Raw genomic sequence first — 13,440 nt, forward strand, 5'->3', positions numbered from 1 at the left:
AATTTCTGTGTGTTCCAAGTTCCAATCAGCTTACTCAGATTTCTTTCTGCTCTCACCTTCTGTGAGTGTGATGTAGACATTCTCAGAATGCGAGTCCCATCTGTACCTACATGTGGTCCAACAGCAGCCTAATGAGCAGTGAAGTCAGGCTCGGGCACAGCACTGTCCCTGGCAGAAAGCTTCCATGTGAACACTGAACAAGAACTCTGCTGGATGGATCATGCCAGTTACTTATCATCTAAATTTGTAGTCTTTATAGCTAGGATTGCTATTTCTAGATGCCTCTGTACACCCTGGTCTAGGAATTTTTAGAGGTAAAGGGGCAGAGAAGGCAGATTATGAATACCTGCAGTTATCTAGAACCTGAGAACTGAACACAAGAATACTGCAAAGAGATTTCTTCTGAGGTCACGTTCCCTGGTGATTCCTTAAGGGATATGCAGCTTTTTCTTTCCCTTGCTCAGTTCCTGTGAAGTGGGCCAGGCCAGCTCTGAGAAGGTAATAGAAGTGAGGATGGAGGTCCTGTTGGTTCAGTGGGTTAAGGATCCAGTGTTGTCACTGTTGTGGCTCAGGTTGCTGTATTGGCGCAAGTTCAGTCCTTGACCTGGGTACTTCTAAGTGCCATAGATGCAGCCAAAGAAAGAATAAGGATGCTGGATGGATCAACTTCAGCTGCCAGGCTCTGCAGTCCTAGGGATCATTAAGTATTACATATTTGCCTTAGTCCCAGCATCACATGTGCTGCCTTGGATGTCTCAAATTTAGGGATATTTTTCAAAACAAGGTGTGAGCTTGTTTCTTGAATGGTCAGCTTTGACCCAGATGGACCAGGTGCTGACTGGTCTGGGATCTCAGTAGACGTGTCCCCTACCTGCCAGATTTATCTGCTCTCTCCATAGTCCCTGTGGGCTGTAGCTGGAGGGTGTGTACTCTGAAGGACAAATCCTGCTGATGTTACTGTCCCTCCCAAACTCTATGCTGTGTTGTATTGCTTTGTGCTTTTAGTAGAGTTCTGCCCTGTTTGAGAGCTGATTTTCTAAAACTCTTCACCAGAGAATCATCTGGAAGGTGAGCATACTTACTTAAAAATATAGACTCTTGGGCCTTATCCAGTTCCAGGTCCTGTTTACTTCACTAAAGGGGTCTAGGAACCAGATCTCTGGGTGTGTGCCTTGTTTAAGAAAAACAGGCAAGTTTGATGGAGCTCCTTCTTAAGAATTCTTATAATTAGCTCCTGTTCTGGACTCCAGGGGCTTAACATGGTCTTGCTCTTCTTTATTACCCATCCTCCACCCTCAGTTGGTAGCACCAGTCCCTGAATGTAGTTGGTACTAGAGATCCATTGGCTTAATGCATAAATGGATGAGTGGTGAGTTTGCTTTGTACTCACTTCAAAGAACATAAAAGTTAGAGCGTTGCACCTTGAATTTGAGGGAGAACAAACATCATGCATTTCATTTTGTGAAATTGCATGTTAAAGGGGTAATAGGTAAGAGCAAAAAGAGTGCTGATGTGTTGGAAATGTCTGAATTGGGCACAAAATTACCCAATTTTGTGTGATGGCCTGACTTTGGGTAAGGCCTTGATATGATTTCCTCCTCTGTAAAATGGAGTGAGGTGGATGTGAATGTGCTGTGAAGACAGAAAGTGGATTCAGATCAGGAGTAAAGAATGGGGCAAAGAACCAGCACAACCAGGCTACTCTGTGATCAGGCCCAAATCCACAGGCCCTCAGGGACCAGGAGAGTTTTTTAGCAGAATGGAGGCTCAGGTGTGCTTAGGGCCTCCTTCCTGTTATACTGTCCAGTTACTGAGCCAACCGGGCCCTCTCTTCTCTGGGTCAGTGTCCCCGATCTACTGGGCCCAGGAGGCTGTGTCCACATTCTTTTGTTATGCAGGTACTCAGTGGACAGTCCCTAGAGAAGGCAGTTTATCTCTGTCTTGCTTCCCTGGTGTGATGAGAGGAGGCTCTGGTGATGGGACCCAGGATGTGTTGCAGAGAGAGGTTATGTGAGCAGCTAGCCTGGGAGTTGACCAAAACCAGTTGTGCATGTCTTCACCCACTCAGCAAATATTTGAGTGCCTACCAGGATGAAGCTCTAGAGTCTGTGTAGGGACCACATGGTCAGTCTACTAAGAATTAGAATGAGAGTGATACAGTCTGCTTAGAGTTGGACCATGCAAGCCTTCAGGAAATACTTCAGAGAATTCCCTGAAGACTCTGAGCTGACCTCCTTCTGTGCCCTGTCCATTCCTACCCCAAAACCTACCATGACCCTAATTGTTCCCTTAGGCCTATGTGCAGGAAAATGCACTGTGCAGAGCCTTGTTGGGCCAGTGTGTGGAGAGGGCAGTGAACCAGGGTAAGTGGTTTATATGTGCATCTCCCCAGCAGCAGCCCCTTCCTACTTTGGTGCATCCTCCGGGTCACTGTGTTACTTCATATGGCCAACTTAGCAGCCCTGTAGGAGGTATGACATTCTCGTCTTTCAGGTGAGAAAAGATATGCAAGCCATCAAGGGATTTACCCAAGCCACATGTCTAGTCAGTAGTAGAGCCAAGACTTTAACTCAGGGAGCTCCTGTCATGGCTCAGATACTCCCGACTTGTATCCAGTGTTGCTGTGAGCTGTGGTATAGGTCGCAGATGTGGCTCAGATCCTGCATTGCTGTGGCTGTGGTGTAGGCCAGCAGCTGTAGCTCCGATTGGACCCCTAGCCTGGGAACCTTCATATGCTGTGGGTGTGACCGTAAAAAGACAAAAGACAAAATAATAATAATAATGAAAAAAAATAAAATTCAAAATTCCCCAGCCCTCCTCATCTCAGAAATAACTGCTGATGGAGTTCCTGTTGTGGCTCAGTGGTTAACGAACCCGACTAGCATCCATGGGGACACAAGTTCGATCCCTAGCCCTGTTCAGTGGGTTAACGATCCGATGTTGCCATGAGCTGTGGTATAGGTTGCAGCCGAGGCTTGGATCTTGCATTGCTGTGGCATAGGCAAGCAGTTGCAGCTCCGATTGGACCCCTAGCCTGGGTACCTCCATGTGCCTCAGGGGCGGCCCTAAAAAGACAAAAAGACAAAAAAAAGAATGGCTGGTAGTTTAGTGTGTGCCATGTAGGTATTTTTTTTTTGCAAAAGTGTGTGTGTATATAGTATACATACTTCATTTGTTCTCACCCAAATAAATTCATACACATACTCTTCTGCAACCTGACCTTTCAAAAAATATCTTTTGTTACAGAAATTTTCAAGCACACATGAAAATAAACTAATACAGTGAACCCCCATTCGTCATCAATTCCAACAACTATCAAATTCCTCATTCTTATTTCAGCTTTTCTGTCCACTTATGTTTTTACCCCTAGAGGTGTTTTGTTTTGTTTTGTTTTGTTTTGTTTTGTTTTGTTCTAGGGCCGTATATGCGGCATATGGAAGTTCCTGGGTTAGAGGTTGAATCGGAGCTACAGCGGCTGGCTTGTGACACAGCTACAGCAACATGGGATCCGAGCTGCATCTGCAGCCTACACCACAGTTCACTGCAAAACGCCAGATCCCCACCCATGGAGCAGGGCCAGGGATTGAACCCTCATCCTCATGGATTCCTCATGGATACTAGTCAATTCATTTCCACTGTGCCACAACAGGAACTCACCACTAGAGTATTTTTAAGCAGATCCCAAACATCTTATTTGTTATAAATACTTAAGTACGCATCTCTAGCAGATGAAAACATTTTAAAAACATTACACAATACCATTATAAACTAATACCCAGGCTAAATCAATTTTTGTCAGTCATCTCACAGTTAGTTTGTATGAGTCTGGTTCCAGTGAGATCTGCAGTGGTTGGTCTGTCTATGCCAACCACTTAGACACTTTGTTTTTTTCAAGAACTTTGATGGTTTGTCCTGTAGAAAGTCCCACAGTCTGGATTTGGTGATTGCATCCTCCTGGAGTTGTTAAACACATGCATCTATCTATGCCCCATATTTTCGGTAAATGGGTAATTTGTCTTGGAGCCTTGATTAGAGTCTGAGTTTCATGGCAAGGATACTTTGTTGCTGGTGCTGTATGTTTCCTATTAAACATCACATCAGAAGACTGCCCTCAGTGAAGCTAACCTTATGGTTGTACACAGAGTCCTTAATTTTAAAAGATGCTTTTTTTTTTTTTTTTTTAGAAGTATGTCAGGTACTTGAGCTGGAATGACAAAGGCTATGATATGGCCCTCACAAGCAGAGTCTGTCCTGGGAAGAGGAGAGCAGATGTGTATAGAGAGGAGGAAGCAGTGGGTCCTCGGGAAGGTCTTGGAGCCGAGGCCAGCATGGCACAGTGCTGCTGGCAGCTAGCTGCTCTTTTGGGACATTATGTAAAATGATGTAACTGAGTGAAAAACGGTGGTGAGCCAGCCTCCTCTCCCTGCTCAAGTCACTAAGCTCCTGTCGTGAGGGATGCTCATGAGTGCAGAGTTCTGAGCCTGTGGGTCTGAGAGGACTGTGGGTTTTGGTCCTTACTTGCTCGTGCTTTGGAAGCTGAAATCGAGTGGTCTTCTAGTGTTCCAGTGGTGAGTCTCAGATTTGTGGCAGGACTTCATGATGCCTACTTTGGGGAGAGTGGGGAGATGACACCCGCCAAGAACTGAAAGGGGGCACCTGGAGACCATGGAGTCCAGTGCCTCAGTTGACAGATGAGAAGACTGTGGCCCAGAGAGGAGAGGGGGCTTTCCAAAACCACCTAGCAAACTGGAGGCTTGACTGGGCCAATATCTAAGCCTCCAGTTTTCTGACTGGTAGTGAGCTAGCATTTCCCATGTGAAATTTCTGAGATGGTGAGGGTGACCAGATCAGGCGTTCGACAGATTCTTACTCTGCACCCAGAATTTCTGAGTATGCTTTGGTGGTGTTCTCGTGTTCATTCTTTTTCAACTCCTGGTGGCTTCTTTTATTTGGAACCGGTAGTGAACAGTGGTCTGTTTCTCCTGGCCCTGGGTGGCTAGCTCTGTCCATGGTGGTCTAATGGTGGTTTGAATACAAACTGAGTGTCAGTCCCAGCCTCAGCTCCACGTGCACTAATCAGTCGAGAGGTCTCATGCCACAGTCTACTAAAGAAGAAAAGCTTTCCTTTGTTACATTTATATTTATCTTTCACTTATAATAGGTAATACTGGTTTTCTATTTTCAATAGTGACATAAGCCCCTCTTAACTGTATTGAGGCTAAAAAGTTGATAGATTTAGGTAAAATAAGGTAGGTAGTATCCTAACCTTGCAGAAGGAGTATAAAAGATTGCAGTGTGGAAGACATGAACCAGATGCCATTTCTGGTCCTTCCTAGCTTTCCTAACCCTTCACAGTTACAAGGTTTTTTTTGTATTCTGGTGTGAGCAGATTGATCCACTAACACAGAGGCCACCTAGAGTTAGAGGACAGCCTGTGAGCTTTCATTCCAATTGAGTATGTATTTATCACCTGGGCTTTTAGCCTGGTGGGATATCAAGACAGTGAGACAGGGTCTTAGTTCCTTTGGAGAGCTTTCCGGAGGCTGCTCTCTGTTTGCGCGGTTTGTGTGGTCCATTCTGGGCTGTGATCCTGGGAAGTTTCTGAGTCTTTACTCTCTGGGTGGTGCCCCATGACTGTCATCCTCTGCAGCCTCTGAGAAGTCTACTCAGGGCTTCAGTCATCATCTGAACTTCCAGACCTAAGAGTAGATGAGGGTATTGGTGTGGAGACCAGTGGGGGTGGAGTGGGCTGCAGAAATGGATCATCAAGGGCTCTCTGCCTTTCAGGATTTCCCTGGGGAGAATCAGTCTTCACTCAGAGTTTGCCGACAGTCAAGGATGGCGAGCAAGGGGCCCTCAGCCTCTGCGTCTCCCGAGAACTCCAGTGCAGGGGGTCCCAGTGGCAGCAGCAATGGCGCTGGCGAGAGTGGAGGGCAGGACAGTACCTTTGAGTGCAACATCTGCCTGGACACAGCCAAGGATGCCGTCATCAGCCTTTGCGGCCACCTCTTCTGGTCAGTACCCCTGCCGCCATCCCAGAGGACACATGCCAGGTTGAGAAAGCTTGTGGCCCTGGACAGCTTTGGAGTAGAAGGTTTCCCACCCTGATACATTCAGACTCAAAAGCAGGAGACCTGGATCCTCATCCCAGCTCTGCTGCTGATAAGCTGAGTAACCTTGGGCAAATCCTGCCCCCACCCTGGGCTCCTTATCCCCATCTCTCAAGTGACAAAACTCACCATTTAGCTCTTATTCTTTGTCACTTGCTGCACTAAGCCAAGGGGCAGTTATAACACAGTAGAAGTCTCGAGCAGGGACTGTGGAGCCAGGCTGCCTAGCTCTGAATCCTGACTCTTTCACTTCCCTCCTGCATGACCTCGGAAGATGTGTACTCACAAGTGCTTCCTTTTCTAGGGTTTTTTGGGAGCATTGAATGGTTCAAAATGTGTAAAAGATTTAGAGGAGCACATTTCACATAATAAATACTACATGTTAGCTATATGATCCTAATAATTGTTACCGTATTTGATGTATCTCAAAATTAAGTGGCAGAGTCAGTGTGCATTCCAGCCTTGATGGTTATAGAAGCCCCTCCTGGCTCTGAGAATCTGGGTGAATGTTGAGACCTTTTTTTTTCTGTTGATTTTGTTTTTGTTTGTTTGTTTTTGTCTTTTGTCATTTTAGGGCCATACCCACAGCATATGGAGGTTCCCAGGCTAAGGGTGTAGTCAGAGCTACAGCTGCTGGCCTATACCACAGCCACAGCAGCGTGGGATCCGAGCTGCATCTGTTACCTACACCACAGCTCACGGCAAGCCAAATCCCTAACCCACTGGGTGAGGCCAGGGATGGAACCTGCATCCTCATGGATGCTAGTCAGGTTCCCTAACCACTGAGTCATGACGGGAACTCCTTTTCTCTTGATTTTGAACTGGACCTTCAAGGGTGAATCGGGGTCATTAGAGGGATGAGAATGCCAGAGGTAAGGCAAAGAGTGTGTGCCTTCCCATCACCTCCCCCCCAAGGCTAGCTGTTTCTAGGGTCAGACAAATGTGTTCTTGGGTTAATCTGAGCCCCTGAAGCCGCTGTACCCCTCTCACAGCACTCTGGATGGTTCCTGTGGGCTGGGGAGGATTAGGAAACAGGATTAGTTAAGGGAGGATTGGACCAGATTATCAGATTCATATTTAACTGAGTAGGACATGGAGCTATTGAATGTTTTTGAGTGGTATGAGGAAAGGGTTATTTAAGCAATATTTAAGGGAGTTTAAATTGGCAACAGTGAAAAAGATAAATTTATCAGTGAATATTGAATAGAATGGGGCAGAGATTTTTGTTCTGGAGGCTCTTACCCTAATATTAAGTTTTATATAGAAACTGTCATCAGCCCTCTCCTAGAAATTAGAGACACTCATTTTTTGATTGGGGTGTCATAAAACCAGGATTTGAAAGAATCAGGAATTAACTCAAGATACCACTGGAAAGGACACAGACTCTAAAGTGAAACAGATGCTTCTAATGAGTGGTTTGTCCCTAAGCAAATCTACTGTCCTTTCTGTCCCTCTGTGTCCTTACCTGTGAAATGCAGGTAATTGCACTCCCTCAGAGTTAGTGTGACAACCAGGCCACGGGTCCATGAGGTTAACAAATGAGAAACTATTCAGCCACTGCCTGGCACACCGTAGTTTAATGAATGGAAGTAATCATCATCATTGTTATAATCCGGAACTCTCCCCTGAGGGGAAAGCACCTCCACTTCTCCCCCACAGCCTTTGAGGGAAGTTGCCAGTGGAGAACTGCCACAATTCTTGGTGCCTCCCCACCCCCACCCTGCTCAGTTTGCAGTGGAGTCACACTATTAATATTGGAGTCAGGTGTCTGTTATTTCCAGGGAGATTATGTATCTGGATTGTGAGGCTAAACTGAGGTCAGTAATTAGGAAAGGAATTATCTTTTGAGTCCAGATTTTACTCAGCTAGAGAAGGTACATTACATGAGGGTCTGAAGCTCTGTCTACATTTTCCACTGTCCTGGCACATAGTAGTCATATCTGTTTGTTGAATGAATGAATGAACGAATGGAGAGCGAAAGAACCGTTTTAAATCTGGAGTTAGTCACTTTTCTTCCAATTCTATAAATGATGGTTTTGCACCCAGTGCTGAGTGATAGAGGGACAGTAAAGTGGAAGTCAGAAGACTTGTTTCAGTCTTGGTGCTGCAGGCAAGTCCTTTCATGTTTCTGAGTTTGGATTCCTCATTTGTAAAATGAGAGCTTGGGCAGCAATCTTTGTAGTGTAACTCACTAAGCTGAAGGTAGCCCTTTCTGCCAAGCTGCACCCCCCATCTTTCCATTACTTTAAGATGTTTTTACAGTGGACTTGAACTTTTAAGCTGCTTCCTGCCAGCAGAACTCTCCGGGCGGCGAGGACAGCCTGAAGATTTTGTTAAACTGTATCTAGATTCATACCTTCCTTGTGAGCCTGAGGAGGCTGTGAATCCACTGAAACTGAGTCTGAAATAGCATGTATGCGTGAGCATGCCCCCATGAATTTTTCAGTACAGAGGATCCTTAGTTTTATGAATTCCTTCAGAGGCCATAACCCCTGAAAGATTGACTTGTAGAAAAGCTGGGTCTCAGATAGTCTGGGACTTTGTAGTCTTAACAAATAGTGGGACCCCAGGGTTGGAGACTAGGTCTTATCTACATTGCTTTGTTTTTCCTTTGACTATAGCTCAGTCTTTTCTAATTTCTGATACCAACAATCCCTACAGACCCTCACTGGGTTGCAATGCACCATAGTTCGATCCTCTTTTCCCATTTTTCTGCTCCTGCTGTACCCAGTGTTTCTGTTAATGGAATCATTTTTCTTCCTTTCCCCCTTTCTCTGTCTCCTTGATGCCTGGTTGCCCTCGGGACTCTGGCAGTTGGCCGTGTTTACATCAGGTAAGATGCATTTCATTTTACTTTGTCTTTCATCAGCAATGGTTGCACAAGACACCCCTAGTCTCAGGAGGCTGCTGTCAGAAGCTGCAATCTCCCCTGCTTGTGGGCTCATTTGCTTGCTTTCCTCCCACCTTCTATACACCTGTCCACTGACAGCACTTTAAACAAGGGGTCATTGTGGTACCCAAGAGGGATGCTCCTGCCTCTGTTGCTGATGGGATGGCCCTTGAGGCCTTGGCAGGCTGCACCTCTCTGGGTCTCACTTCCTCACTTGTAAATTGGGTTGGATATGATAATATAGCTAGGTTTTTATTTTTGCGATTATGCCTTTATAGAAAGTACCTCCTATCATATCAACAATCACCCCACCCCCACTTTAGGATATTGAGAATATTAGGAAGGGGGAAAACTTTTTTGGTCTCAACAGAGAACTTTTATGGAGAGGAAAAGTCTGTTTTCCTAGCTTTTGATTATTATGAAAACCAGTTAGTAAGTCCTCTCCAAGACCGAGGCACCTGCTTGGTGGGACAGAGCAGGGCCTGCCATTGACAGCTGGCTGTGAATAATGGCCTGTGGCTGACTGTCTCCATGGTTGTTGGCAGTAGAACCCCACACTCATAGGTGGCTTGGAGGGGGGAGGACAAAAGTTCCTGACCACTAGAGCCTCAGCATCTGGAGGGGAGAAAGAAGCAGAAGAAGCCAAAGGGGTTTCCACTGCCTTTCACAGCTGTGCATCCTGACCCCATGGAACCTGGTAGAACACATCTGCTGTTAATGTATAAAGAACACATAATACTTAAGTTTTCAAGCTTTTGGCAGTAGGATATAAAATCATTGAACGCTGCCTTCTCCTTGACCCTGAAGTCCTAGATTCACTTTTTTTTTTTTTTGCCTTTTAGGGCTGCACCCACGGCATGTGGAAGTTCCCAGGCTGGGGGTCAAGTCAGAGCTACAGCTGCCGGCCTACGCCACAGCCACAGCAATGCAGGACCTGAGCTGTGTCTGGGACCTTCACCACAGTTCATAGCAACGCCAGATCCTTACCCACTGAGCAAGGCCAGGGATCAAATCCGCAACCTCATGGTTCCTAGTCAGATTTGTTTCCACTGTGCCACGATGGGAACTCCTAGATTCACTTTTACATAATAAACTTCATATTTCTGGATTCACGTTCTAAGATGTATGTTGAGGGAAAAAATATGTGTAATTATTTAATGTCTACAAAGACACTACAGCTAATACATTTTTATCATTTTCATCTTGTTTTTAAGAAAATTAAGCAAAGGAGTTCCTGCTGTGGTGCAGCAGGATCGGCAGTGTCTCTGCAGTTAGTTCCAGGGCACAGGTTCGATCCCCAACCCAGCACAGTGGGTTAAAGGATCTGGTGGTGTTGCACTGTGGTGCAGGTTACAACTGCAGCTCGGATTTGATCCCTGGCCCTGGAAGTCCATATGCAGCGGGGTAGCCAAAAAAAAAAAAGTTAAGCAAAATGATTTTAATACAACCAGTGAGAGAGCCTGGAAAACCCAGAACAGGATCCTGGTGTTACTAATTTTGAAAGAAATTGTTGAATGTAAAAATCAATGAAGGTACATTAAAAAACTAAGCAGGAGTTCCCTTCGTGGCACAGCGGAAACAAATCCAACTAGGAACCATGAGGTTGTGGGTTCGATCCCTGGCCTCGCTCAGTGAGTCAAGGATCCAGCGTTGGTGTGAGCTGTGGTGTAGGTCGCAGACGCAGCTCAGATTTTGGCGTGGCTGTGGCATAGGCCGGCAGCTACAGCTCTGATTGGACCCCCCAGCCTGGGAATGTCCATATGCCGCCGGTGCAGCCCTAAAAAGACAAAAAACAAAAAAACACTAAGCAAACTTAGATAATAAGAAAAATCTATCTTTTAGCACTTAGGAAGTCACCAGAAAATGGTCAGCTTATATCCAAATGTTGATGTCTAAGATACAAAGTTGTTGAGGAGATGCTGCAAAGATGAGAAACACAAAGAGAAATCTGACTGCCAGAGTCATACAATTGGTTAAGAAAAGGTGGAAATTTAAAGTTTGTTATTTCCATACCCTCAGCCTAAGCTGAGGCTGGATCTGTCAGACCTCTTGACACAGCTCCAGCCTGCAGTTCTTTCCTGCTGTATTGCTGGGAACCCTTGAAGATAACAAAGCATCAGAAAGCCTGTTTCATTATGATGGCATTTAAAGGCAATTTTGATTTCACCTAGTAAATATTTATTGAGTGCCAGTAGCGGGAATCAGAAAGTTAGGTTCCTTGAGGTGTTCCCTGCTAGTGCTGGTGTTTCCAGTTTGAAGCCTCTGGTCTGCGTAGTTCTGCTGGTTCTGACTGATTGCTCTGGTGGGCTTGCACCATTCATGCAGTTTTCTCTCCTGCTTGCAGTGGTTGGAGACCAGACCTAACAGACAGGTGTGTCCAGTTTGCAAAGCTGGCATCAGCCGCGACAAGGTCATCCCGCTGTACGGCAGGGGCAGCACTGGGCAACAGGACCCCAGGTGAGGTCATGGAGCACCCCCCATACCCACTCCTCCCATGGGACACAAATTCACTTCCATTCAACAGCATCCCCTTACCCCACCCTTTACTTAGTGCTTATAGATCCTCAGTTTTGAGGCACTTGGGATCCAGATGGGAGTCAGCCAGGCCGGGAGGGGAGTCAGGTTGCCACGCTGGGCTGTGATACAGAGCTGCACTGAGTGTGTGCTGGCAGGTAGACAGGGTTCTAGGCAGTGCACAGGACATCACCATTGCAATTGTGCAGACTGCTGTAGAGGAGCCTGGGAGGCAGTGTCCAGCAGGAGAGTCTGCAAGGAGGGGGTTTGCTGCAGCAGTGATATATAAAGTTGAGGGGGTAGGGGCAGTGAGGGGAGAGATAGGGGTCTGGGAGGCTCTGAGATTTCTGGACATGGAGGTTTAGTGGTCTGGCACTCTACAAACACAAGTACTGAGAGCCTTCTTAGTGTGGTTCATGACATGTGTGCATATACACACAGCCCAAACTCTGACAGCATCTCTTACCTTCTTCCACCTTGCTCCAGCGTACCTGTACCCAGACGTATTGGACTTTTCTTAAAGTGACTTGCCTTTTTACCTTTTACCTTTGTATTTACTATCACTCTGCTTCTTCTGTCCTCCCCAGTCCTGCTCAACTCCCTCTCCTCCTCTAACTTCTACAATCTTTAAATGAGCAGCCCTAAAGTTACCTCCTCCTTGAAGTGGCCTTTCTTTCCCACATTAGTTGCTTTCACCCATGCCTCTGTTCCATTTCGTTGACACCTCTATTACAGAAGTCCCTTCCCACCATGTGTTGTGCTTGGTTGTAGCCCCCTTTAAGTCACAAGCACCCCAAGGGTAGGGTCTGTCTTCAGTCTTAGTATTGGTAGCATCCTGCCTAGAGCCTGATGGGTGACAAGTGGGATGAGTCATGGAAAGGCCCAGAAGCAACAAGAGCAACGTAAAGTACTTGCCCAAGAATAGTGGGCGGTAAAGCTGAAGGTGATGGGGCAGAACAGAGACCCTGAATCTCAGCCCTATCTGCTGAGCTATCCTCTGTTTCAGTTTAGATTTGGGGTCTTTGACACCCATGACTCCTACATCACTCAAGCCCAGGCTGGCAGTCATAACTGGTCTGGGTCAGGCTGTCTGTGAGAGGAGTAGCCTGAGTACAATCTAATGAACATCTTATAACAAGTGGATTTTCTTCCTGGTTTTCTACACCCTGAGGAAAAGCAATTGCAGGTATAACAGAATTAGCATTTGGCTTAATTTGGCATAAGTTCATGTGCTGGGCACAGAAAGGAGCTGTGGCCCTGACTTGCTGAAGAGCTCCCAGTCCCCTCAGGGAACAGCTCAAAGCATTTCGTAATAGACTTATTTCTGTTTCAGGGAGAAGACTCCTCCCCGTCCTCAAGGACAGAGGCCAGAGCCGGAGAACAGAGGGGTGAGGAAATTTCTAGGAGAATCGTCTAGATATGATCTTGTAGCTTTAGAAGTTTCCTTCTTGGCCCTGAACTTTTTTTTTTCCTTGATTATAAAAGTAAAGGAAAATTTGCAAAATACAGAAAGGAAATGGGGGGGAATAACTTATCACATCATCTAATCACTAGAAAGATTTTGGTCTATTTTCTATTTTTCTATAATCACGTATATACACAAACACGTTACAGATCTACTTATGTGTGTGTGTTTTATAAATATATGTATATATATACTTGCATACATATGTTTTAATTTTTACAATATTTGGCTCCTGTTTTATAACCCTCTTCTACAAGTTTATTCATTCTGTACTTATTGCCTACTGTATGCTAGGCATCATTCTAGGCACTGGTGATACATCAGTCAACATAAGAAAGGTTCCTGCCCTTACAGAGTTTACAGGTAGACCTTGGAGGTATTGCAGGTTTGGTTCCAGGCCACCACAAAAAAGTGAATATCACAGTAAAGAGTTGCACAGATTTTTTGGTTTCTCAGTGCAT

At 45.8% G+C, this 13,440-nt stretch overlaps 1 protein-coding gene across 8 annotated transcripts in view; it reads left to right on the top strand.

Annotated features, from left to right (window-relative positions):
• The window catches only part of RNF185 (ring finger protein 185), a 33,290-nt gene that overhangs the window by 11,783 nt on the left and 8,067 nt on the right, over positions 1–13,440 (top strand). For 3 of the 8 annotated variants that reach the window (XM_005670858.4, XM_005670859.4, XM_084993861.1), the window contains exons 2-5: positions 5,788–6,014; positions 8,925–8,943; positions 11,345–11,457; positions 12,848–12,902. In XM_005670858.4, coding sequence (XP_005670915.1) covers positions 5,839–6,014; positions 8,925–8,943; positions 11,345–11,457; positions 12,848–12,902 — 363 coding nt within the window. In that variant the 5' untranslated portion in view covers positions 5,788–5,838. Of the gene's footprint in view, positions 1–5,787; positions 6,015–8,924; positions 8,944–11,325; positions 11,458–12,847; positions 12,903–13,440 lie in introns of all 8 variants that reach the window. The other 5 variants (XM_084993859.1, XM_084993860.1, XM_084993862.1 and 2 more) reach the window with 2 other exon arrangements.

Source organism: Sus scrofa, chromosome 14, assembly GCF_054392235.1.
Source record: "Sus scrofa isolate SSC_HxYL_T2T_F1_AM1 chromosome 14, Sscrofa_HxYL_maternal_Yorkshire_Landrace_v2.0, whole genome shotgun sequence".
Classification (NCBI taxonomy): Eukaryota; Metazoa; Chordata; class Mammalia; order Artiodactyla; family Suidae; genus Sus; species Sus scrofa.